The sequence below is a fragment of the Poecilia mexicana genome, unplaced genomic scaffold, assembly GCF_051168715.1.
Source record: "Poecilia mexicana isolate PSO_F unplaced genomic scaffold, ASM5116871v1 scaffold_17, whole genome shotgun sequence".
Lineage (NCBI taxonomy): Eukaryota > Metazoa > Chordata > Actinopteri > Cyprinodontiformes > Poeciliidae > Poecilia > Poecilia mexicana.
Genome location: NW_028263386.1, coordinates 23684092 through 23709716, shown reverse-complemented (window position 1 = coordinate 23709716; position 25625 = coordinate 23684092). Strand labels below are relative to the sequence as shown.

Below are 25625 nucleotides of genomic sequence, written 5' to 3'. Positions count from 1 at the left end.
ATGAAGATGTAAAATGGAACTTTTAAGTTTCTCTCAAAGTATAGCTCAGATCTTTGCATTTTTAGCCATCAATCTTATCTACCTCAGCAAAGGTGTAAAACTCAGCCTCTGTCCTCTTCTGCTGATATTTGACTGACAGACCGGCCCACCAGGTCATGTCTGCACATTTGCAGTTAACAATAGTCACCCCACTGTTACCAACTCAGGGACTTTCTTGTCATATTTAGCAAAATTGAAGACAAAAAAAATAAATCAGTATCGGCCAAAATCAGAATTGCAGATTGTCGATTTTTCTTAAGAATTGGTATTCAGCGATTGGGCAGAAAACTGCAATCGATGCCCCTACTAAGAAATGTATAAGGAGGGAAAACATTTCAAACTATGCTTTCTTTGTTTTGTTTGCAGATTCTGACAAATCATTTGAAGTCTGGATAAAACGATGCGAGGAGATGATGGGGAGTAAGTAGCTCTCACTTATCAGTAAAATTTACATTGTGCTTACATCTGACATTTTATTAGTGTCCACTTTAACTGCACTTGGCAGCGATGAAATGTAAAATGCCCCGCCACATCGGGGGTTTGTAAGCAGGATTCAGCCAAGGTTTACTCCCTGTAAATTAGGCCGCGTGTTGTGTTCGCCGCTGCCGTCGAACACGGAACTAAACGGTGCAGTCGGGGAGCGGATCAGCTTATCTGATCAAACAAACAAGCGCGCACATATGCAGGGGATCCGCTCCGTGTGCTCCCCCCATGTTGGAGGCAGCGCCACTCTGTCCAATGAAAGATGCATGCCTCGTCGGGGCTGCCGTCGATGTTGCAGCCCTCCGGATTATCTCCAGTAAACAGGAGCACGGCTTCACACCCGCGTGCGCATGTACACTCCCCCCCCGCACCTCCCAAGAGCGCCGTGATTTATCAGAGTTCACGTTACTGATGTTCGAAAGCCCCCGGTGAGACACAAGCCCTTTATACAAACCCGCGCACACAGAGAGCGAGAAAGGCAAGCAGAGCCGAAGTTACTCACGCACACACCGTAAGCAGGTGTTTCTCCAAGCGACGGCGTGTTTACCACAAGCTAGCACATATGGCACGTGGTTATTCTGTCACATGTGGCACAGAGAGTGTCAAGAGTTCACACAAGTTCTGCCTCCCATCTAAAAGCCCCCCCACAGGCCCCGCTTTGCCTCCCATTTCAAGCTCGACCTCATTAAGGCGACGTTACCGCACCGCCTATCATCTCATCCCGCTCTCTCCACCCGCACGCGCCCGCTACGCGGTGAAGCCGGTGAATAATGCATGACGGCCCGCTGTGTAAACGGCACGCGCGACCTCGCTTTGGCTCACGGGACTTTTAATGGGCGTAGATGGACCAGTAAACAAAACTGGTGGAGAGGATGGGTGAGGGTGGAGGCGCCTCTGTTTGCCGCCACTCACCCACGGTGTCGGAGCCGAGTACTTAAATATGTTTTTAGAGGCTGTGTCGTATTAAAACACTTAAAGGGGATTTAGTTGTTTATATTGTTGTTTTTTTTCTCTCCTTTCCACAGCTCAGACACAAAACGGCAGCGATGCCACGGTGAGTTTCTCTGTGGAGCCACTTGGGGGCAGTGTTGCTCTCAGCATCAGATGGGTTGTTTGGGCTTTGAAAAAGGAGTAAAAGAAAGAAGCTTGTTGTTCTTTTTTGTGTGTTGTTATTGTTTCATGATTGTGTTTTTGTCGTTTCTTCCTCTCTAATTATCCTCCCGACTCGGGGCCAGACATCAGCTGCTCCACCTGTGAAGTAAGTGTGCTGTCACTATACCTTACCTCGGCCTCTTTTGATGCGTTTTTGCTGTTTATCTCCCCATTGTGCAAACCCTCTGCTCTCCATTACATACTTGTCGTGTCACAACGACGTAGGCATGTGGAACATCTTGTATTATGGATGGTGTTTAATATCAAAATGGCAAAGACAGAATGATGAGAATCAAATTAATCCCTTGCAGTGATGGGTGATTGTGTTGGCACTGTTGCTTGCTACCCTCTTTTATTGCAGAAGCTGAGCTGAAAGTTTGAGAAAAATCCAACGTCTGAGTAAATGTTTCATGAAATAACAGCTTGTAGCAAAACCACTGGTGGCAGAATTATTGGCACCCCTGCTGGTGGTACGATGCACAACCCTCTTGTGTCCGCAGGACAGATCTTTGACCAGTTTTCCTTTTCACAGCAGATTTTTATTTTATTTTATTTATTTATTTATTACTAAATTCTTATCAATTCAGTCGTTTTAGTCAAAGTTTTTAACGACTAATTTCTACTAGTTCTGAGATCTTAATATAATTTAATGCAAATTTAGTCGACTACTATTTGATATCTCTGATGAATTAATCTCTTGGGTTCTCTGTTACATTTCCGGGGGGGGGATTTTTTCTCTTTTTAGCTCAATGTAAACATTTTCTTATTATGGAGCTGAATTAAAGTTTTAATTTGCAACATGCAGACATGGACTAACTTTTATTTGAAATGGCTTTCTTTGGATTTAGTTCAGAAACTAGAAATCCTGAACTCATGTGCTTTTTAGGCACAGATCACATCTATCTTTGTTTCACGAGTTCCCACTGAAGAACAGACTGAATTTCATCACCTTCCGATGTTCTGCTCTCTTTTTTCTTTAAGGAAATATGAGTCGTTTTGGTCATTCCCCATAAATCTTTACTTGCCGTCTGTCTGGTTTTCATCAGGGCAGCTGACACAAAATGTTCATCAAGAAGTGAGCTGCTTGTTTGCAGCTCACTTAACAGGTTTTCCTTAGGATTTACAGCGATGTCGATGAACAATTGTTGTTTATCGACATCAAGTGATTTTGCGTCACTTTAAGTCATTACCGTCTTGATTTGACACGTCAGCCATTTTTCAGCATCCTGGTGGTCAGAGTCCACCAGGTATTTATTTGAAATCTCTTGGGATTTCAGAGACGTCATGATGATTCAGCTAACCCCGCCTAACTTAGTGGAGGCTAAAGGTTGCTTCTCCAAGTCTTCATTGTTTGTTCCACTTGGAACATGTGTTGAAAAATTTGCCTGCCAAACATCCAGTTGGTATTTAGATGGTGTGTGATGGTTGCTATGGCGACTTGGTAACCTCCAACGTTGCCACTTCTTTGCTGTTGTTTTCCAACAGTGAGCTTTGGAGTCTCTGTTTAATCTAATTTACCATCCTGCTCACTGTGTCTGGTGTTGAGATAAATATTAGTCCTCCTACAGGCTCTGCTGCAAAGACACAAAATCTCACCAAGTATTTTTCATCTAGTTTCCACTGCAAATATTTTAGTACACTTGAAATGAGACAAAACTAACAAGCAACTTTTCAGCAAGATACAGAAGCTTGATTTAATTCAACAATTCCTTGAAATTGATGGGAAAGGTACGAGCTGCACTTAAGAAGGCATCAATACACTTTTTTTTGTCTTCTGATATCTGTGGTTTAGTATAGGCAGATAACAAATTTAGAGAAACGGTGGTGGATTGACTTAAAACGTTTCTTTAAAAAAAAAAAAAAAAAAAACGTAGACAAATAAATGTACCAAATTATAAATTAATCTGATAACTTTGCACCAGCAAACGTAAGTACACCAAAAGCTTCACAATCTTGGTCAAACGTGTAAAACAACACAACTTTAATTGGTTCAGTCGGTGTAAATAATAAAGAAACTGAAGTTGATAAAAACAATACGTTGGCTACTTTGGTCAAGCACGCAAAAAATAAACTGCAACAAACCTTCTGCCTTTATGGATGGGTCACATTGTAACCAATACCTAATCTAGATTCTTCAACACTGGGAGCAATAATATCGGATCGGGGAACCTCTAGTTCAACTGACAGATCATTTCACTTTTAACATGGGAAAATGTCTTGTGTAAGTGAAATAATCTTCTAGTGGATTCAGCACTTCTTATCAATACCAAGGAAATATTGACTTAAAACGAGCTCCAATATTTTGCTGAAAAGTTACTTGTAAGTTAGTTTTCCCTTATTTCGAGTGCACTTAAGCTTTTGTGTTTTTGCAGTTCAGTAGCAGTCAGAGGGTTAAATTTGGGCTTCTTAGTCACATTTAAACCCATGGAAACCAGAAGATTGGATTATACACCGAAGGTTTAAAGTAAAATATGAACAATGCTTTTCTTGCATTTATTCTGCCACTTGTGGTTTCGTTGAACTCCATAATTCCTTAAAGTATGTCCACTGAATCGATGCACTCAAATGAAAGATTGGATTTTTCGACATTTATCAGCCTAAGATGAAGCTTCTGCCATAAACACTGAATTTATTTCAGGTTTTTATTTTATTTTATTTTATTTATGTGATACAGATTTGTACCGGTACTAGTCTTGGTGTCGTCCATCTCTTCCAGGCACGACTGGTACCAAACAGACTCACAAGTCATCGTCACGGTGATGGCCAAGAACGTTCCCAAGGACGGCGTGCGCGTCAGCTTCACGGAAAGAGAGGTACGGAAGCTCACCGGCGCGGAGGCCGACACAGTCTGCCTTTCTCTCTGCGTGCGCGGAACAAAGACAGGTTATCTTCTGGAGTGTTTCCTCAGGGGGGCCCATTAGATGGGTCTCACATACACACACACACAGATGCAGACACCCACGTACACATGCACTCCTCCCCACAGACCCAAACATGCCTCCAGTGGTGCCTTGTTAACATTGCCCCCAAAGTACAGATCTAAGAACAATTTACCCTCCCTAGCTTCTCCAGCCCTCCTAATTGTCTATAGATGGGAGGCATAACTGATCTCGGATCAGCTGCGGAGCCCTTCAGGGACAAGCGCTCCTTTCTTTGACTTTTTCTCTTTTCGTTTCAGTCTTTCCAGCCGTCTCTCCGAGGGGTAACTGCAGGGCACCCCAGGGAGCGGCTTTGTCTTTCCTAATAGAATAACAAACCCAGTGTACCCCGTTTCAAAAGAGAGAGTTCACTTCCCCCCACCCCCGAATAACAGTCACTCGTTAAGCTCCCTTTGTGGCGCCGAGTGAAGATAAGTTCATATATTTTTTACTAGGTCAGTATATACAAAAGAAATTAAAGATGAAAGGAGGTGGTTCCACTTATTTTCCCCTCGCGACCGAGCGCGCGGCGGCTGTGTACCTACAGACGGCACGGAAATTCAGCTAGAAATGAATATTAAAGCTGTGATTTCTATTTTTTTTTACTGGAATTACCCAGAAGCAACTTTTATCTCACTTTCTAAGCTCTTATTCCCATTGAAGTTCTTATGTTCATTGGTTCCAGATAAGAAGTAGGGACTTTTAGGAAAACATTAGTTGTGGACCTGAGACTTGGGCACATATTGACGTAACGTGATATTAATGCAGAGTCTGTAACAAAGCAGCTCGCTTTTCTAAGCGTTTAGCAACGAAGTTGTGTCCCTTTGAACAGGCAACGCAGCCACAGTGTTGGTGAATGACAGGCCGGCCCTCCATCGCCCCCTCCGCCCACTCGCTGGTCATCAGAGTGTAGCTGAAGGGGACAGGACGAGGTCTCCAGACGATCACAGCAGCCACATCACATGAAAATTCTCACAGCCTCGCTGACGCCTTCGCTCCCGCCGTCTTTGTTGTTTTACACGTTCTCTGAGAGCTGCAGTCAAATCAAATCACAATGTTTGTCCAACAGTTTCATCACGGGGGAATATTTATTTGTTTAATTTAGGGCTGCATCGATTAATCGTGATTAATTGAATTAATTGTGATTAATCGTGACGAGTCGACTATTGAAATAATTGTCAATTGATTTAGTAATCGATTAATCGACACCTGGAGTCTTCAGAATCAAAAAAGGCAATTTGCTGAAAACCCGCCCAACATATTCGGAGCACTAATTAAGCCAAAACTGTACAAGAAAATTTGGCAGCGTTAGCTTCACCTAGTTCAAATTCAGTAAAGGAATGTTACGTCAACAAGATATTTACGTTTTTATTTATTTTCTTGTTAATTTGCATCTTTCAATGTGTTTTTAATAATATGTAAAACTGCTGAAGGAGTTAAATGGAAAAATCTGTAGTTTTTTTTTTTATTTTTTTAATCCAGTTAATCAATTAATCGTCGAATTAATCCATTACTAAAACAGTGGTTAGTTGCAGCCTTGGTTTCATTTAATAGTAGCTCTTGTTGCAGCATCTCCTCACTCACACTTGTAGAGTTTACTAGTCGGTTGCTGATGATATAATGTCTAAAATCAGTTTTTCTTTTCTGCAGCTTTCTGCACAGATACAGGTGGCGTCGGGCGAGGATTGTGACCTCCACTTCCACCTCCTGCACCCGATAGTACCGCAGCAGAGCACCTTCAAGATCCTCTCCACCAAGGTAGCGCTTCCAGGGTACCTTGGTACCAGGGCACCTGCCACGAGACACTCTCATACAAAAATCACGGTTTCATAACGCAGTCTGCTCGCATGGAAGTAATTGTGATCTAATTCATTTTTGTTTGTTGGAGTTGTAATCCTTTACTGTACTTATTACCTGTTGTGCCAAACTGTCGCTTGCCAACCCAAAGACACATGGAGGTTTTGTAGTGTGCCAGAGAACAAAGAGGAAAATAACAGCCCACTTTTGTTATTTATTTAATTTTTTTCTGGGTCAGAGTGACCACAGCCAGGCGACATTCATACACGACATGATGAAAAGGCTTCTGACTGAGCAAAGTGCAAATCTGACGCGTTGCTGGATCAGAACGGTGGCGTCGCTTTGGCAGTATTTAGAAAAGCAAATAAAAGTTCCAAAAAAAAACCCCAACAACAAATGAGGTTCGCACCGATTCACACAAAAGTGAGGAATTCCTCCAATTAATCGGATCTTTCATTTCTTTTTCCTGTGGCCTTTCATTTTGTTTTATTTTTCTGTGAGGTGCTTTAATTCCTTTGTCGGGTAAAACAACGTTAAAGCGGGAAAAGAGCATGCTGATTTGAGTTTAAGCTGCTTACTGGGACCAGGGCTGATAATTACTGGGGCTGCTGCGCTGAGATCAGCTTCTTAATCTCTTCAAAAAATTAAAGCAGAATAAAGTAGGCTTTCCCTACCTTTAATTCCTTAATGCTGCTGAAGCTTTCTGAAGCTAGAGTGGAAACGGGGAAATCCACTCTCACTATATACAGTGCTACTCCTGTGCAGACACCAGCGAAGGTGCAAATCCATCCTCCCTCACACCCTTACACACACAAACACACACACTAGTATAATTTACCCGCTGAAAGTTCCTCTGCTCTCTTTAAGGTGATTACTGACCTAATGAGGAGGATGGCTACTGTTTTTTTCTTTAACTGTGCGCTAATTAGTGTGTGTTACAGATGTGGGCTAATGAATGTGCTGATTCAGGATTTATACCACTGTCAGGTTTTAGCCCCACAGATCAAGAAGCAGATTTTATCCAGCTTTTTTTCTTTAATCATCAAGGCTGTGAATGTTGGATCCCCTCCACCCCCTCCTCTCCTCTACCATGGCATTGATCTGCCCAACCCAGCAACATGGAGCTCTACTCTCTACTACAGAATCTTCCCCTCCCACATACAGATTTGCTTCTTTGGGTGTTTTCATACATGGTAATCCGGTAGACTTAGTTTCATTCGAGACCAGAATTTGCTAATTTTTCAGATGGTTCGGTTCTCTTTCACACTGTCAAACAAGCCAAACCTTTTGAAAAACCTGCTCACCTCCTCACCTGTGGTGGCGCTGCACCAAAATCCACTGAAGGAATCGACACCAAAACCTCTGAAGAAGACACTGACCGAAACTTTAACGGTTGTGGGATTTCTCATTTGTGGATAGTAGTGGACTACAGGCTATTTCTCCTGCTAGCGCTGGGCTCTCGCGTTTGTTTTGTTTCCGTTGGTTGCCCTGTTTTGTCTGCTGTAATCGAAGTTTGTTTGCCTATTAAGTCCTGTTTGTTTGGGGAGGTGTTGATGTGTAACTGAACTTTGGTGTGGACAAAAAAAGTGAACAAACCTAAGTGTCTCTGGTGCAGTTTGAATGCAGTATGAATGGAAGCGAACCGGAGACCGCTCCAAAAGTGTGAAGCGGACTATAATGTAACCAAACAAACCCTTGAGCCTATTGCTAGCAGCGAAAAAACGGTCATAGTCTTTTTGCCAAAGACAATAAAGAAGTCCTACAACCACTAAAATCTGACGCTACACCATTTTTATGTTTACATTTCGCGAAGACGGAAGTTGCGGTCGTGTTCTGAAGGTTTTCGTGTTGTTTCTTTCAGTGGTTCTTGGTGCAGCGCCACCACAGGTGAGGAGGTGAGCAGGTTTTCAAAGGGGTTTGGATCGTTTGACAGAGTGCAGCGTGAAAGAGAACTGCATCAGCTGAAAATTTATCAAATGTTGCAACTTTGACCCCCAAACAAACATAGTGTACTGGACTATTAGGAGGGAAAACACCCTAAAAATGGCCTCAGTGGGAGAGTTAAAAGGAGAAAACTACTTCTGACTTAAGACAAAACAAAGACTTGTCTCACATTTACCCCCAAAAATACTTTGAAGACGCTTCCAGACTTTTAGGAAAACATTATTTGGAGTCATTAAACTAAAGTGAAACATTTGGTAAGATGTGTCTCATTCCATTAGATTGAAGAAATAACCTTAAGCAAGCAGAGTTAGCAACCTTCCAATACGATTGAATTAGAGCAGTTCTGCACAGGAGAGTGGACCACAGTTTCTCTGGAAAGACTTTAAAGATCCTTTGCCAGTTTTTGTAAACGCTCAATATCAGCTGCTGCTGCCAATAGCAGCGCAGCTGATATTGACTTTGGGAGGTAATTGGTTCTTAACAAACTCCTCATTTGTAAGCTAAATTTTTACAAAAGCTCTTTAAACTGTTAATGACGTGAAAGATCTGATTAAAAAAAGAAAGAGCTAAAAGCAGGATCCTGAAAGGAGCCAAATGTGTGTGTGTGTGTGTGTGTGGGTGTGTGTGTGTGTGTGTATGTATATATATATACTTTAAAATGGTGGTGCTTTAAAATATATATATTTTAAAGCACCACCGTGAAACTACTGGAAAACTTCAGCTAAAACTTCACCAGAATATTCTACTCATTTTGACACAATTATCAAACTTAAATCCCACACCAAGTCATACGGAGGAGAGGAAAAAGCAAATTTCTCGTGAAAGCATAATGTTACGGACTATATTAAGACAGGCGACCTTTATGAGAAATGAAAAGGGGATTTGTCTGAGATACACAAACCACCTACATAAAGGAAAGTGAGTGCATCAGAACCTCCTTTTGATTATGATGAGAAAACGGGTAAATCAAGTCGTGTTTTTTTTTTAAAATTTTTATATAATTGTCAAAGCAGTGACGAAGCTTTGTGTGACTTATCGACTTTAGCGTCGTTCTCCATCCGAGCAGCATGAGCATCAGCTTTAGAGGCGTTTTGTTTTGCAGATCACAAGCCTTTGAAGCCTTTTTTGCTTCACAGTGAATTTGCAGCAACTCATCACTGACGCAATAAGACAGAAAACCCCTGTCCTAATTTGTCCATAAAATGGACTCGGAGACGTCAGAGATGTGTTCAAGTCCATATATATTAGTTTTTTTACTGTTGTTATTCGTCAAGTCAGTTTCTCACAGAAACTGTGGTGGTGGAGGGGAGAGAAAATGGGAGAACTAGGAGCGAGCCTTAAAGATGCGGGGCGGCTTGCACTAATGCGACGCTTTGTGTGGTTAAACACGCCAGGTCTGCCTCTAACTCGTCTCGTGCTCGATTGGAGCGGCGCTGCCCAGCAGACGGGAAATGGGTGACTAAGACTCTGTGAACGCCCGCGGGCCACGCCGCTGACCTGTAAACATCAAATCACTTCCCAGCGAACAGATTCCTGCCCCCCGGCGTAACGCCGCCAGGCAGTCACACGCCGGACGGCACGACGCGACTGCAGACGTCAGGGGGGAAATCAATCGCTGCTTGTTTAGCGCTTTCTGAAACTTCTCCTCGTTAGAGAGAGAACCTCACTTGATGTGGTCACGTGTTCCTCGAAGCCCGCAAGCCCAGCCGAGGATTGAGAATTACACTTGGATGCACCGTGCCGAGGGAAAATCTTTTAGCTGATTTCTATGCAGTTTGCTTCAAAGATATCAGATTTTTCGTTGCAGCAATCTTGATCTTTACTTCTCCGAGGCTTCAAAAGTTTTTTTTTTTTTTTTCTTCCTTTATTTTCCGTTCCACACACTTTCCCTCCAGTCCTATTACCACAACCATCACAATGCGTAACACAGTAGTTCAGAGGATGACTCTACAAATAACAAAAAAAAAAATCAAGGAGAGTTGAAAGGTATCTGAAAGTCGTGGTTTAAGAAATAGGAAAACTTTTTGCTGAGTCAGTCGAAACAAATATACGTTGTTTTTTTTTAATTATTTTTTCTCTTCTTGCCTCAGATTCTATTTTCTCATCTCATGTTTGAAGAGGGTAAAACTCCCGAGTATCTAAAGCTGAGGATACATCATTTCACGTTTCAACGGTGTTCAAAAAGTTCATGGTTTCATCAGATTTTTGTGTGACGACTAAAAATTAAATTTAGTTTATTTATGTAGCACCAATTCACAACAACAACAACAAAAATCATCACTTTACTTACGTCACACATACATTCCAGTTGATCCCAGTTATCAATCAGCGCATTCAGCTCAGTTGATTGGTCAAATTTAATGAACTCATCGACTTGCAACATTCATGTAGCGACATTCGCTTGAGAGGACAGAACGGATACACAGAAAGAAACGGATGAACCGCGATTATCAGTCATTTTTCAAGTTTGTGGAAAGTGAAACGGTTAAAAGGAGAAGAGGCAGAACGATTAGTTGTTCCCTCATCCAGGAAGTCAAACAGGGGCACCTTCTATGGAGAGGCAAAAACATGACGTTAGCAGTCAAAGTGACAGCAAGTGATGCACGTTGGAGAGTAGTAGGAGAACATGATGCAGAAGATGTTAAGGGAATCACACACTCGTAAAAATGTCACACCACTGACGACTGATTCCTCTCCGGACGATACGGCAGAACCGTATGAAATGTCAAACCGGTTGAAGCCGACTGAATTCAACCAACTCTTGCACAAATTCTCGTGAGGACGGTTTACACACCAGTTGGTGGCGTGAGAGCGCCAAATTATTTGTTTTACTTCTGCCAGCAAAAAACAAAAAAAGTCTTAAGGAGAAGAACAGAGGGAAAAAGAAAACAAACATGGCCGATAAATGGGCTCTGTTTTCCACGTGTTTGGTTTGGTTTGCTCGGCTGCGACGGAGGTCTGGTCAGGGCTGTACCGCTCTCACTCTAACTGCACCATTTTTGTGCCAACTTGTCTGTCAAAAAATATATATTTAGTGTAGAGCAGACCGCTGGATGGATGATGGTTTAAAGCGTTCTGTGAGGAGCAGAGTCAGAAAGAAGAAAGGAGATTCTGCTTTCTTTCTCACAGAATTATTAAGAAGAATTGTCCATAATTTGTGTTGTGCTTCCTCAGCTCTTGATGCACCACAAGAGATGTAAAAGAAAGCATGCCCTCACAGAGGAATTATTACTGAAAATCTGTTTTTTTACCCTACAAGTCAAAACCCAGGGATGATGCAAGTCCTACAGCTTGGTTCTGTTGCAATCAGTCCATTGATCTGACTCTGGATTCAGGTCAGAGCACATTTCCATCTTTGTCAGTAGAATTTTATATCTGTTATGAGAAATTAGAGTAAATTAAGTCATCTGCTAGATGTAGGAATCACACTGTCACTTCTTGAGCTGATATGATTATTAAGTCAGTTATGTACAATTGTTACTTCTTTTTTTTTTGTTTACTTTAAAGAAAATGCATAATCTGATCAAGTCAATAATGAGCAAAACAACCAATCATTTAGGGTTTTGGCTGCTCAGTCAGCTCAGTCCTCTCATACATCAATGGCTGCTGTCTAGACAGCAATATTAATATTTTTATATATATTTTCTTTATTTCTTCCAATTTGTCTTTGGTGGAAAAAATCCCTTCCTGAATCCTGGTTGTACTTTTCTTCAATTCTATGTTTATAGCAGAAAGTTATTTCTATTTCTGTGTCATACTTTATTATTTTCAAAACCAGTGCATTGTGTGTTTTTTTTTTTTATTATTTTGTTCTTTTTTTTACCGGTGTCAAAATCTTGTTCTTGGTTCAGAAATGCACAAAATACCAAAAAGCAGGAACGCAGATAAAAACTCCAACTCTTTACCACCCTGGTGTGCCGGCATTCATCGCCATGGCTACCCTATACTTCCTATGAAGATATATTGTTTCATATTGACAGCTTGTAAAATCTCACTTATAGATGTTTGATCGGGTTATACACTTTGATGTTGGAAATTATGCACATGGGTGAAGTGAACGCTACACCGCTGTGTCTGCGGTGCAGTTCTAGTCCTAACATACAGGCTGAAAGCATTTCTGATAGTTCAGTCTGACAGCAACCCCACCGGAGGAACGAAAGGGCGAGGCGGGGCCCTACGAACTCGAAAGCACACGCTGTATGTGCGGACGTAGCAAATAATAATAATATATATAAAAAAAGTAGAAGCTGTAAAGAAATTCGAAGCAGAGCGTTGCATAACCCGACGTCTCTATACCATGTGCTCTCTATCGGCTGTGGCTGACCTGCACAGGAGCTGGCCCTTCTCAAAAAAAAACAAACAAAAAAAAACACTTCCTTTTCACTCATTTCCTCACTTTTCCATGGCAACAGCAGACACTGCATACCAGAGGTGCACGTGGGTTGCAGCTTAAACAAGGGCTCAGTCTTAGAGAGGCTGCAGCTGAGGATGGACTTAGACTCCTTCTATTTAGTTTGCTCCCTCGCCCGTCTTTCTATATTTTGTCAATTCCCTGCACGCCCACGGTCATGGCAGCACAGCTCCGGTCACTCCTTATGTTTCTGGCTTATTTCAACACCTACAGACTCTGCGTCGAAGCCGGTTTTATTTTTTTTTATTTCTTCCCTCCCTGGACTGTTTGTTCACAGGTCCAGTGGGCTCCTCAGGCGCCCCCCCTCACACTCACCCAAACACATAGAATACCACTTGCAGGTAATTGCAGCATTCAAACTCCTCAAACTTCCCCCTCACCTCGTACAGGTGGAGCGCCGGCGACCCCGACTAACCGCGGAGCTTTCTTCATGCGTGTCTCATTTAACATTTTTGGTGCCCCGTGCGAAGCAGCTGGGGGGTGGGGGAGGGGATAAAAACACTGAAATGAACAACGGCATCAGCAAGTCGAGTTTCCCTAGATTGGCATGCATCCCTAATGAGCCCTTTAAAAAAATAAATAAAAGAAGAAGAAGAAAAAAAATAGAAAGCATCGCCCTCGGAGCTGTTGAGTCTCAACCAGTGTCTGACTGTAACAGGCTGCCCTGCACTGTGTTCACGCTTCATCTCCTTGCTGTCTTTAAAGACAACTTAGCAGGGGGAAGCTAAGCTGGGCTTCAGAGTACACACACACACACACACACACACACATTCATGAATGAATGCAGAAGCAGAGCTGTAATCTTTCAACACACTTGTGCTATTTAAACTATTTTTTTTCCTTCTTTCTTTCTGTGTGTGTGTGTGTGTGTGTCTCTCGGTGTTGTCTATGGCACATTATCGTCAGTGCGACCTCCTCCCGTCCTCCCATCACAACAAACATCCCAACCGCAGGGGTCACCGCGACAACGGGGAGCCAATTACACACCAGTGTGTTTGATCAGAACAGACGGCTGATGCGCTCACACACGCACACACACACACACACGGATATAAAAACGCACGTTCACTCGTTCTACTCCGAAATCATCTCTTTCCTGCAAATAACTAAAGTGCCGTCTCCCTGCTTTAATTTGCACGCCTGTCAGTGTCTAAGAATGTTGATGGTTTTTTTTTCAGGGAGATTGTTTGAAATCTTCCAACATCTGGGGGGAAAATGAGGTTAAAGATGTTGGATGAAGAGTTATGTTAGAAACTCGGTGGGGAAGATGCTTATAAACACATGTGACAAATGACACGGGTCCCTTCTGTAAATAGCCTGTGTGTGTGTGTGTGTGTGTGTGTGTGTGTGTGTGTGTGTGTGTGTGTGTGTGTGTGTGTGTGTGTGTGTGTGTTGCATAGTCCAGCCCCTGGGGTCCTGTGGGTGGTGGCCCCCCGATTGTGGCTGTGCTGTCGCATCCCTTTAAGGACTGTCACCTCGCCTGTCACACACACACACACACACACACACGTGTGCACGCTGCTCGGCCTGCCACGTCCCTTGAAAGGCAGGAAACTCGGATGTGGCAGGAGATTAATGTTGTATGGCCCAGGAGCACGCATGGCGGCGCACACGCCTCCACGCAGCCGGAGCCGCGGCTTGACTCCTGCCAAACTTAAAGCATTTTAAATATTTAGGGAAGAGAAACGGCACCAGCTAGTTTATTCTTTGTTTTTTTTAGACGACAAAAGACGACCAAAAAAAAAAAAAAAATCTCTTTATGTTGTTGCTAGTGCAAGAATTTCGAGCACTGCTTGAAATGTCTATCACGCCACGTCGGTATGTGAGGAATGAAATCCGGATTCGTAAAGTTCTTAAAACAAAGTAAGATGAGACGGGAACCAAAGTGCCTTCTCAGGCGGATGCTGCGTCTGTCGAAAGCTTTAATCAATGTTTGATTTCCTTTGTGAAGCTGCTTCAAAACCCCAAGATTAGCTTGAGTTAGCTTCTCAAACACATATTGCTTTCAACAGAGATGGCTCCTGTCAGATTACTCTTTGGATTGATTACAAGTTGTTGCTTAATTGGTTTTGATTCTTTTTCTTTTCATTGTAGAAACAGCAATGTTGAATTCAAACAGTTAAAAAATAAATCACAGTACTTATTTTTAATGGGAAATTAATCAAAGTTCAGTTTGTGCAGTCAGTGACCAATCACGGCAGCTCGGCTGAATTTCTACCAATCTCCTTAGCCGCATTCTGATGCACCTTCCTGACTCGCATAGTTTCTTGAAAGCTAAACTTTTAAGATAAAAGCATAGACATTACAGGGTTCCCCAGAGTGTATTATAAACCTGGCAGACCACCAGGCTGTACCTACACCCCCACCAGGCTAAGCATCGTTTGGTTGTTTATTACATACACCACTAACAGTGATGGCAAAGACGGGTTACAGAGTCTCTTTGATAATTTTTTTAACTCACCCATAACCACTGCCTGTCTTTACTGGTCTGCATGGTAACGACTTCAGCAAATAAAATCAACAAGTCAAAGAAATATATATTTATTTTAATGGTATATTTTTATCTTTGCCTTTTTTAGGGCTTTGTAGTTTGTGTTTACGTATTAACAATGTCTTCCATATCGCTCTGTAGATTTGAACACAGTTCATGTTAAGTTGAATTACCAACTTTGACGACTCCTCAGGACATGATTGTGTTTTATTTAAGGTGAGTATTTCAAGAAGGCTCTTGAAATGGTTATTTGCACTACAAGAGTTAATATTAGGAAGGTTATTTGCAACGTTTTGAAAAAGGTGTTGCAAACATAAGTAGTTTTAGGCCACAACAATAAAAAAAAATAAAAAAAGCATAGCAACAACCCGGAACTGATCTACTGCGACAAGCAGCTCTGAAACGCAACCAACGAATGAGACGGCAACCTCGGCTATTCAAATTTTAATCTGAATATATATGAAAGTTGAAGCTCAATGTTTAATTTTTTAGTTCTAAATTGGTCTCTCTAGAACTAGCAACCCTTGCTCCTCAGTAAAAGGTTGATAATGAAATAACGCCTCATTAAAAACCAGATTTAGCTCTGTAGCCTAAACGCTACATGAATGCATATTTAATACCTAAACTTACAGGCCTCCACTGCCCTGCCCTCAAGTTTTTTTTTTGTGTTTTTTTTTCCCCACATCAGCAATTAAAGTTGTGGATCTGTCATTTATTGGTTAAAAAAAAAAAAGCAGCCGATGTTGATTTGGAGATTTTGACGCTGCTGTGTCGCTAGCTGGGCCCACTGCTAAAAATACTTATTGCTGAGCTCAAAGGTTTCCAACCAAGTCGTTCCAAAGCTCAGTGTGTTTGCCAGAGTTATGAACAATATTTCGATGCATTAGAGTTGTGTGGGATGACAGCAGTCATTTTATGTACCAGTCAAGCCCTCCAGTGTTACCAGGGAAACCAGGATATATATGACTTGTGAAGAAGTTGAGGCATTAATTGAGAAACTTGAAGCTAAAAATGTTACTCTGAACGATTTTCCACGTCTATATCACTGTTTTTGTTTTTAAGCTGAATATGAGGTTCTATTTGCATTAAACCTGTTAGATCAAATATCCCATTTAACAATTTCACAAACCAAATTCCCTGTAAAGTGATGACTTGAGCGGATCCGGGGGTCCGTCGCTGTGGATGTTCCGTTTTTAGCCCCTGCGTGGAGCAGAAAGTGATGACGCGTACCAAAGCAGTCTTTCGGCGTACAGCCACCTCGCGCACGCTAGCTCATCACCTCTAACAGCGATCGCACCGCCCGGTTCCCCTCGATCTGCTCGCCCCCAGCCCCCCAGCAACCGTCTGCCTCCACCCTCATAAATGAATCATCATGTCGCCCAGCAGAGCAGAAATGTTCCTTAATTGCATCGACATCACTGGATCTGTCTTTCGTGTGTCAAAACGCACACGGCATTAATAGGAGGGGAGAGGGGTCTCTCTCTCTCTCTCTCTCTCTCTCTCTTCCCCCCCCCCCCCCTGCCATGTCAGTGCGACTCAGTGTCCGTGTCCTTTTCTTTGCTGCATTGTTTTCCTCCTCTACTATGTTCTCCGTGTGTAACGATTCAGATCAAATGCTGCTGTGTGGAATTAGGATCCGCCGCCTCTCCCCCTCCTCTCTCTTCCTCTCTCTCTCCCCCATGCCCCGTCTCTCACACCGGCCCTCTGGCTGACAGGCGTCTCGTTAGCGCGGTGTGTCTGTCAGTGAGGTTGGAGATTGAGCTGTGCCCCCGCATACCCCCGATGTCTCTCTCCAACTGTCTCTCTCTCTCTCTCTTTCTTTTTTCTTTCTTTCTTTCTTTCTTTCTTTCTTTCCTTTCACTCATTCACAGGCTAAGTCGTTCCGCGGCTCCCCCGAAACAAGCGGCTCTTTCAGGCCTCAGTAATGATCCGATGTGTTGTGCTTATTTTCATCCACTTTTGGTCAAACGTTGTTGTGTGTTTCTCTCTCTCTCTCTCTCTCTCTTTGTTTTCTGTTAGGTGGAAATCAAGATGAAGAAGATGGACGCCATCAGATGGGAGAAGCTGGAGGGAGAAGGACAGGAGTCCAACATCAAACACTTCAATCCGAGTCAGTCCTCACCTTCGCTGTTTACGCTCTGTTTTTTTTTTTTTTTTCTTTTTTTACTTCACTAATCTGTCTGTATCTGGTCTCCTGTCTCCACTGCCGTCAGTCCGTCTCACTATCTTCCTCCTGAACCACTTCTTCTTGTTTCTTTCTGTCTCTGTGCGAAGATCAATATAAGCTCCTGTTTGTCTGTTCTTCACTAAAATGAGAGTGGGCAGTCGGGCCCTGCTAGAGTCTTTCATTAGCGTGACGGCGAGGGAAAGGAAAGGTAGCGGCGGCAGCGCAACTCGGTATTTCAGCCCACGCTTTCCTGCTACGGATGGGATTAAATACGCACGTAGTTGTGTCGGTGGGGAAGGCAAAGTCATCGTTAAGTGGGCATCCTAACTATTTTTCCACTGCCCAGATTTTTTAATTTTTTTTTTTTTAACCAGGGCATGCTTTTAACTTGTGATGCGTTCGAACATATTTGGGAATTTTTTATGAAACGTGTCCACACTTGGCCTGAATCTGTCTGCTGCCGCATTTTTGTAAATCTGCATCTGGATTACTCGTCCTGCTCTGCCTCTCCATCTCTTTCTGGGATTATAAGATGATCTTTTTACAACCCGGAGAAAACAGAAATCAAATCTCGGGGTGATTGTTTGCCAAATGAGTTTATTCGTTCAGCCTTGCTGGGTGTGTTCTAATGAAACCATTAATGGTGAACTCCAGTAAAGATTGACATTTTGGTTCAAATGGTTGCATACCATTTGAACTTTATCACAGAACTACAAGCTTCAGTGTAATTTGTTGAGTTTGTAGGTGATGGACCAACAAAATAATGCATAATTGAGAAGAGGAAGGAAAGTGATGCTTCTGTTTTTAACATTTCAAATTAGAATCTACTTGTTTCATCAACAGGGAAGTTTCCAAACCTGGGCTTTATGGAAGAAAGGCAAGAAGAAACATTTTCTGGGGGGATTAAAAGAAACATTTCAAATGTCATAAAGTTTGCCACAAGCAGGCCCGGCATAATCGGGTGGGCGTGTGGAGGGCCGAGCCCAGGATGGGTAATTGAAATTCAATTCAGTTTCAAAAAGTTTTTATTGATTCTAAGGGGAAATTAAATAACCTAAACATGTGCGCCTTCAAGATGATCTCATTTGACATTTCTCTTAAAAAACAAAAACAAACAAAAACAACAACAATTTTTCATTTTCATAATATCAAAACAGATCCCGGCTACAAAAATTGGTAAAATTGGAGTGAAGCATCATGTTTCACTCACAAACAGATTATTTCTCACACGACTTTCTAACTTTTCATTAAAGAAATGGACAAAAGATACTGGAAACACAAATTTCTAAGGTTTTTGCGACGTGAGCTAAAGTTTATGCTGATCATAATTCCTCTGCATTTCACAGTTTAAGTCTTGGATTTATTTTAACAAACAACCTGGTTATTTAATTTGAAAAGTTGCATAGATGTTTCGTCATACAAATGAAAAAAAAAAAACAAAACAAAAAAACATGCTTACTGGCAAACATTTCAAAGAAGGCGCTACGATCAGATTAAACCAAAATTATACTTTTGGCTCTACATGAAAAAGGTGCTGATTGGTGGAAAAACTAACACTGCAGTTACAAATACGAAAGCATATTTTTGTGTGATTTGAAATGTAAAGAGAAATGAAGTGGTAGAGTCTTAGCTTATAAAACAAATTTGATTATATTCAGAGACTGAATGCAAAATGAACGCCACACTTTTCAGATTTTTACGATGAAAGCAAAGCGTTATTTTTTGCTCCCTCTTCAAAATGAAGGCCTACTTATTGTTGGTCTGCCTCGTAAAAACCCAGTAAAACGCACTGAGGTTTCCACTCACAACCAAGCGTGAAAAAGTTAAACCGTTCTGCTCTTTCTGTCTCCTACCTTCTCAGATTTTCCCCACCTTAACATTTTTCATCTTCAGTAAACTAACATTTCAAGTTCTTCTCTTCTTTTTCAGATCAGTACCCGACGTCTTCCCACTACACCCACAAGTGGGACAAGATGGTGATGGACATAAGCGAGGAGGAGAAGAACGAGAAGCTGGAGGGAGACGCGGCGCTCAACAAGCTCTTCCAGCAGATCTACTCGGACGGCTCGGACGACGTCAAGCGGGCTATGAACAAATCCTTCGTGAGTACTCACTCCTGCGGTGACGCGGCTTCACGTTCGCTCATAGTGTAAACTGCAAAAACCTAAGCGATGCTACGCGTTGCTCTTTACAGGTCAGTTTTTTCCCCCAGGTGTGCAGAAAGGAAGCACTTTTGTCATCAGTCACTCTTGTATTGATCTTTCTGAGAACTTAAAATAAATGAAATAGAGTTTCAGGTCCACTCTACATAAAAATGTAATAAATCTCGTGGCTGCGAATGTTTCCTCGATGAAGGTCTTATTGTAGTTCAGAGGCGGGAAGAGCTCGATAAGTGTCTGAGGGGGCGGGAAAATCAAAGAATCACGACGAAATCCTCTAAAAGTCTGCCTTCCCTCCTCTTCTGTTTATAGCGAGCAGCTATGTAGATGTTTGTGGAGACCGTGAGGAGAAATGGAGAAATGTCTTCTAAAATAAAGGTGGCTTAGATATTAAAAATGATGGGTTTGACTGAATCACTAGGAGTTTTTGTCAACATCCCAAAATTGTTTAGACCTGTTGCAATAAGCAGTAAATCAATTAATCGCATGATAAATTAAAACAAACTCCTTTTGCATAATTTATCCTTTTTGTCTTTTCTCTCTCTTTCTTCCAAAAACTGATAAGTCTTCAGACTGCACGTTTTTTGAACATCAATTTTGTTTATAGATATTTCCTAACTCATTTTATTTTTTGTTTCTGTTGTTTTGTGTATTTATTTTGGACATTTGAAATGTCTTCCAGTGTTAAATGTTCATTAGAATTTAAAGTTTTAAACTTTCGAGAACGTGTTCTTTCATTATTATCACCCTCGCCACGATATTCCTTTAAAATGCTCTCAAAACAGCAGCATTGTCGTTTATCTCTGTGACTTCTCTGAGAATTTATCGTCCGGCAAAATCTGTCACTGACAGACTTTGTCGTTTGGAGTAGAAAAAGGAAAATCAAACCAAAATCAAAAAGTCGCAAACATCAATAAACTATTAACGTCATGTTTTATTGGACCACATTTCTCTGCATTTCTCTGTGCAAGTGCATTTAAATTCCTTTAAGATTAAACTGCTACTGGAAACAAAACAACCGCCCAGTCACAACTGGATGACATTGACGGTACACATGATGAACTGCTGGTTTTCCTTTTCATTTAGGTAATTGAATATCTTGAGTTTGCCTTTTTTATCCAGTCTATATAATTTACCTGCGTTAAGCAGACCTAGAGAAGCTGTTTGGCATTGAACGGAACTAAAGGTCAATTCATTGCACAACCTGAGGAACAAATGCAGAGAAAACCTAACTACTGCATTTATTAGGGCGCCAAGGTTCTTGACCCAGCCATCAACAAAAGTGGTGTGTGCCTCCGTAGGCAGTTGCCATATCAACGGCCTTTACTGCAGACAAATACTTTGGTTCGCTTTAAAAGAAAAGCCCGTGCAGGTGTTGAGATCCGTCTCTGCTGCAGCCACGTTTGAGTCGGTCTGTTTCTAACCAGGTCTATTGTCATGTGCACAATCCGCAAAACTGACTCTTATAGGACGCTTGTGGTATGCCGTCGACAGAAGGCATTGTAATTTTTTCCCCCACAAAATATTTTAGGGGTTTTCATGATTTATAATGAAAGGCTGCAGCATCTCCCTGTCTGTGATGTTACTTCTTGTGTACATGTAGACCTCAGATAGCGGAAGATGGCTGTGCAGAAAGCTCTGCAAGTTTTGTTCACATGGGATTAAGTGGAACCACATGGAAATGTCTTACTCTCAGAATGATCAACAAGTCCCATCAAAACAGAGAGGAAACATGCTATCTGTTAGCCTAGCACTTCAGCAAACTGCTTTGTGTGCTACACTCTGTCAGCAGGAGCAAAGACATGAGTTTATTAAAACCTGCTAATGTCTCAGAAATAGGCTTTTTTACCTCCAGAGAGATCCGGGGCTTAATCAGAACCCGTCTAGAGCTGGTTCTGAGTCGGTTCTAAAAAAGGGAACTGATGGGTTTAACATCCAAAGTTATTCAGAGGATTTGGAGAAGATCGTATAGTGCAAGGACACTTAGCCACACAAATCATATTATTTACCTCAGTATCCATGAAAACAGATGTTGTATCCTTATAGATAGATAGCTGGGTAGACCAAATGTATTTCTTTGTCTTTTTTCTGTCTGTCTTTAATTTTCTCTTTCTTTTTTCTGTCTCTTTCCTTCAGTTTGTCATTCCTTCTGTCTTTATTAGCACCCACAGGAGAAATTCGTGTTAACCCTGTTTTTGAAGTGTTTTTTTATGAAGCCCTCATATTCCCTATCAGCCGGTCTCTAAGCCGATCGGAACCAGCAGCTCGGTTTATCACCACCACCTGGCAATAATAAAAGACGGGCGGCAATCGGGACACGAGTCTCGAAATAACATTAATGGATTTTGCTGAAATTGTCAGTTTTAAGCTCAGATCTGTGTTAACGTATTGATCTGCACAAACGCTGCAGCATCAAAAGAAACATGGGAAGCATAAGAGAGGCTGATGCTTACCCAACGTTTCTCAGTGTTTAGATCTTTGTCTTTTTGTCTCGTCTTAAATTAGACAACACAAATTATTTAGCTGTTGGTAGGACAGGTTTCTAACCCTTGTCCCTTGTTTTAAAACCATGTAAAAGAAACTGATTCTGGAGTTTTAAATATGGTCGGAGTTTTGTTGAGTGGGCGTTGGCCTGCATAAGCCGTCACTAGCTCCTATAAAAAAATGGTTCTTTCAACTGACCTAAAAACCAAGCGTAGAAATGGCATTGATTTGATGACTGAGACTTATCAACAAATCCCTAATTGGATCCTGATTATTATATCCTGATCATTCCTAATTAAAAAAAAGACTTACGTTTTTCCCTCTTAGTCCACTTAGCTCACCATGTTCTGCCTTTTTAGCTCTCATTTGTACATCAGTAGTCACTTCTTACAGGTAATCTACAGATACACACAAGACAAACCCAGATACCTACAGCCTCATTTTATTGGTAATTGCAGCTGCACAAGCAGTCGTCTGTCTGCTGTTTGGGCTCAAGGTTGGTTTTCCTGCTGAAAACCCAGCAGATCGATGTGAGTTTTAACAATTTAAAGGACCCGAGGAATTCCAAACGCACTCCGAGCGTGTGCAGAAAATAACCCGTTGTAGTCCTTTGAAATAAAACGAAGAAGAAACCTCTAATGTCAGTCTCTGTGCGTTTTGTGGAGAGCTGACCTTTTGATAGAGGCAGCTCTGGTCTTTTCACTCTGTAATAATCTTAAGTAATGTTGATGCCGGCCGCAGATTGACCATCGCCAAATGCACGTTAATGACAGAGACTCGGGCTAATTTGGATTCTGAACTCAGACTAAAAAAAAAAAAAACAGGCTTTCTTCTCGGTGGATGTGTAACACGCTCACACTCCTGAACCGACAGCGACCCAGAGTCTCTTAAAGAAGACATCCATCTGCACTTATCTACAGGGATTGATTTATCACCGGCTGTAAGAGAGGAGCTGAGTGCAAAGTTCACACGACCCAAAGTCAAAATGACACAAAAAATGGAAAATGGGGGGGAAAACTCCGTTTATAGAAGATTATTTTATTTGAGGGAAGCTGCACACGTCATAAGGTTTCAGCCTTAAGAGAATCATTCACCGTCGTTCCCAGCAGAATTAACCTGCGACTCTTTTTAACATTCATGCCAAGTAGGTGTTTTACTCCAACATTCACCAGCGCTAGAGCGGTGTAAGCATCTGTTTACATTGCAACGCCGGCGCTCAATTAAAAAACAAAACAGCCAGGAAAGGGAAGGGTGGTGGAAATAAAGATGTAGCAGTGGAGAGTGTTTCTCTAGTCGCATTGATTACTGCGAGAGCGTCTTCACACGTCTGCCCAGAAAGACCCAGAACACGTCCTTCCATCGACTCAGAGAGCAGACTTTAAAATACTGGTAGTGGATAAATCACTGAACGGCTTGGCACCGCAATACATTAAAGATGTGCTGTTGTCATACTGACCTTCCAAACCACTCAGGTCTTCTGGTTCTGCAATCATTTCATTTGCTCCTCAAATCTGGAACAAACTTCAAGAAACCCGCAAAACTGCTGAAACTCTGAGCTACTTTAAATCAACTCTAAACCCTCCTGATTAGAGTTGCCTTTGATCTGGTCACAATATTTTCAACTTCTCTTTATTTCGCCCTTGAATTGTATTTTTGTTTGTATCACTTTGTAAAGCACTTTGAACTGCATTGTTGCTGAATTGTGTTAAACAAATAAACTTGCCTTATGATTTAACATCATTTTCACATAGAGCCAAGTTGGTGTGGATTGTCAATGAATTATCAATTAAATTCTCAATTAAAACAGTTTGTTTATATATGCGTTTTCTCTGGTTACTATTAAAATCTGTTTGGTGCACTTAAACATTACATTGTGACAAAAAAAAGTAAAAACAGGAGAAATCTACCACAACTGATAGCAATATTATATTTATGTAGCCAGCTCCACTTTTACTGGAGTAGAATGAACCTTTATTTTTTGCATTTTTGGCACATTATAACAAAACTGAAATAATAACTTTAAAAACAAACTTATAGTTATCTGTTTCTCCTCCCTGTGCAGATGGAGTCTGGTGGTACGGTCCTGAGCACCAACTGGGGCGATGTTGGCACGAGGAAGGTGGACGTGAAGCCACCAGATGACGTGGAGTTCAAGAAATACTGAATGTTCCCCTGTGTCCCTTTTTTCTTTCTTTTTTTAATTTTTTTTTTTATAAACATCGTCTGTCTACACATTTGCCCACCTGAGCTCCTTCGGGATCCCTCGTTGCACAACGGTGCTGCATTCCCATTATCTCTCCACCGAAAACAAGCTTATCAACTGATTGGGTTTGAAATGTGAATGATCTGGGTTTTTTTTATTTTATTTTAAGAGGCCGATGGACTTAAAAAGGGAATCGGTAGACCTGAAATGCAGCAATTCAGCCTTCAGATTTGTTTTCTCTGAACAGCCACAGCCTTTCTGTTTAGAAGCCTTTTCTCAATTTGCCGTCTTCAGCAGAGTGTAAAAAAATGCACAATTGCTTAGGATAAGAACTACAAGTGAATTATTATTTTTTTCTTCTTGTGAAGAGTCTGCACCAGTGCTCTGTTTCTTGACTCGTCTGCCAATGGCTCAGCACATGGCGTTCCATCAGTGTGACTCAAGCCTCATTGTAAATAAAAAAGATTTCTTGTTTGGGCTGTAAATCCGTGTACTGTGTTGTTACTGTCTGGAGTCTGTTGCGAACCGGACGGGAAGTCCCTGAACGCATCACTCAGACTCGAAGATGGCAGCGTATTGGGACGGGGAGGGGGAGCCGCGTGCTGCGATTATACGCCGGCAGCGGTGAAATGTGGTCTCACTGATACGAGAGCAGGCGGTTGAGATACGGCTGACGCCTTGAGGACAGGGTTTACTTACTGCAGCGTGATCGGTATCGAGACGGAAGAAGCTCCCCCTCACCTCAGGTTGTTTGTCCAAGGACGAGGATGCAGCCGAAGACGAGGGAAGCGTTCGTGCTGTAAATGCACAGGGTGTCGATGTATTTTTTTAAGAAGTCTTAAATTGAGGCTTGTCTTAAATTGATTTAAAAAAATTAAGTTGGCCTTTAGCATGTTGATTGCAGCTCTTAAATTTTGTCTGGACAGGACTGTTTCATCTTGTATATTAGAGGCCACCAAATCAATACAAAATATTGATAATATCGATACCAAGACCTTATCGGCTCGATATTAGAGTGGTAAGATCAATGCTTTTGTTCCAGTTTCCCTCTTCAAATTTAGTTTTATTTTTGCATTGCAGTTTCTAAACTGTTCTACCTGAAAGATTCTGTAGTGATTTGCTAGAATTATCTTTTTTTTTTTTTGCACTTTATTTAGGAAAAATGCACACAAATCAAGTTAATATTATTCAAGTATTTCATAGATACTTTAATCCAAATTGTGTCAAACCAGAAAACCACCAGAAAGTCAGATGTTTGATATCAAACATAAAAAGTATCGGTATTGTTTTCGCCACTATGGGCGATACCAATATGCAGTATCGCACACCTCTGTTGTATATTCCATGTAATTTTTTTGTTGCAGGTTTGAGTCAGAC

General features: G+C 41.7%; 1 protein-coding gene across 2 annotated transcripts in view; it reads left to right on the top strand.

The window, feature by feature from the left end:
* sugt1 (SGT1 homolog, MIS12 kinetochore complex assembly cochaperone) overlaps positions 1-24733 on the top strand; it is a 31617-nt gene extending 6884 nt beyond the window's left edge. For both annotated transcript variants that reach the window (XM_014997611.2, XM_014997612.2), the window contains exons 6-13: positions 406-459; positions 1548-1576; positions 1758-1780; positions 4391-4487; positions 6243-6350; positions 17255-17345; positions 19332-19504; positions 24108-24733. In XM_014997611.2, the coding sequence (XP_014853097.1) occupies positions 406-459; positions 1548-1576; positions 1758-1780; positions 4391-4487; positions 6243-6350; positions 17255-17345; positions 19332-19504; positions 24108-24209 (677 nt within the window). In that variant the 3' untranslated portion in view covers positions 24210-24733. The remainder of the gene's footprint in view (positions 1-405; positions 460-1547; positions 1577-1757; positions 1781-4390; positions 4488-6242; positions 6351-17254; positions 17346-19331; positions 19505-24107) is intronic.
* The last annotated feature ends 892 nt before the right edge of the window (positions 24734-25625 follow it).